This window comes from Micropterus dolomieu, linkage group LG19 (genome assembly GCF_021292245.1).
Source record: "Micropterus dolomieu isolate WLL.071019.BEF.003 ecotype Adirondacks linkage group LG19, ASM2129224v1, whole genome shotgun sequence".
Lineage (NCBI taxonomy): Eukaryota > Metazoa > Chordata > Actinopteri > Centrarchiformes > Centrarchidae > Micropterus > Micropterus dolomieu.
In genome coordinates, this window is record NC_060168.1 from 29,926,775 (window position 1) to 29,927,989 (window position 1,215).

At 41.4% G+C, this 1,215-nt stretch overlaps 1 protein-coding gene across 2 annotated transcripts in view; it reads right to left on the reverse strand.

The window, feature by feature from the left end:
* The window catches only part of elp1 (elongator acetyltransferase complex subunit 1), a 16,438-nt gene that overhangs the window by 938 nt on the left and 14,285 nt on the right, over positions 1-1,215 (reverse strand). For both annotated transcript variants that reach the window (XM_046030154.1, XM_046030155.1), the window contains exons 32-33: positions 685-784; positions 408-535 (exon numbers count right to left, since the gene is read on the reverse strand). In XM_046030154.1, coding sequence (XP_045886110.1) covers positions 408-535; positions 685-784 — 228 coding nt within the window. The remainder of the gene's footprint in view (positions 1-407; positions 536-684; positions 785-1,215) is intronic.

Consider the following 1,215-nt stretch of genomic DNA (forward strand, 5'->3'; position numbering starts at 1 on the left):
GGGGGGGGGGGGGGGGGGGGGGGGGGGGGGGGAGACGACGACAAATGTCAAACTGGATGAATTACTGCTGTGATTATACAGACAACTGCTCTAAGAAGGAGACATAAATGGTTTTGTATAGTTTTAATTGTGGGGGTGCAGGTCCAGTAAATGCTGATTAAATGCTTCTCCGGAACACCACATTTCCCCTCATCCCTGGCTGCTTCCTACTGTTTTTACTGCTGCCTCTATACTGTACACCACAGAACTGTGGTCATCTTTCAACAAGCAGACACAAATTCATCTTAGTTTTTGCAATCTGGAGGGGAACTGCCACATCAAACATGGATGTTCTAAACATTAATCAAAGTTATTAAAAGTAGAGGAAATATAAATGTTTGAGAGCCTTGGAGTGCTGGTGCCCGTACCTCTCATCTTGTCCACAGTGGTGATGATTTCCCCCAAAGCGTACATCAGAGCTCTGTCCTCCATTGGGCTTCCTTCCTTCAGACTTAACTTCTTCCGCTCTGCTTTCCGACGGTTCTTTGATGACCGCCTGCAGGCAGAGCATGATCAAATAAACATATAAATATTATACCAGTTACCAAAAGTGTATTATTTATCACATGAGCTACAATTTACAATGTGGAAATCTACAAACTACAATTTGAACAGCAATTTTAGTTGTGAGTGTGTTTGTCTTACGAGGAGATGCGGGAGTTACTCTGGGAGTATTTGGAACCAGTCATCACACTACTGGCTTCAGAGTAAAGCTCAGCATCAGGACAGTCTGGACCATCTTCATCTGATGAAGAAGACAGAGGGGTTACTGAAAAGTTTGTTTTTTATTACGATTTCAAATGCAGAATATAAACATAAAATGTTTTTTCTACTTGATTCATTTCTTAATTCTTTCTTGTTTGTTTTCCCTCCTGACCTCTATTCAATACTCTTTAGCAGGTACAATCCAGTTGGCTGTTTCTTTTCATATTTATGCTGATGACACACAAATGTACATGCCCGTCAGATCCACAGATCCTGGAATGCTGAGTTCACTTATTGACTGCCTTTGTGAAGTTAAAAAATGGATGTCAAATAATTTCCTCCAACTCCCAGCAGATGGCAAATACTGCCATCTTCTGGTTCCCTAGTAAATCACATTAAGCCTGTGGCAAAGAACCTTGGTGTTTGGTTTGATAGTAATTTAAATTTCGAGCAGCACACCACAAAGCTTGT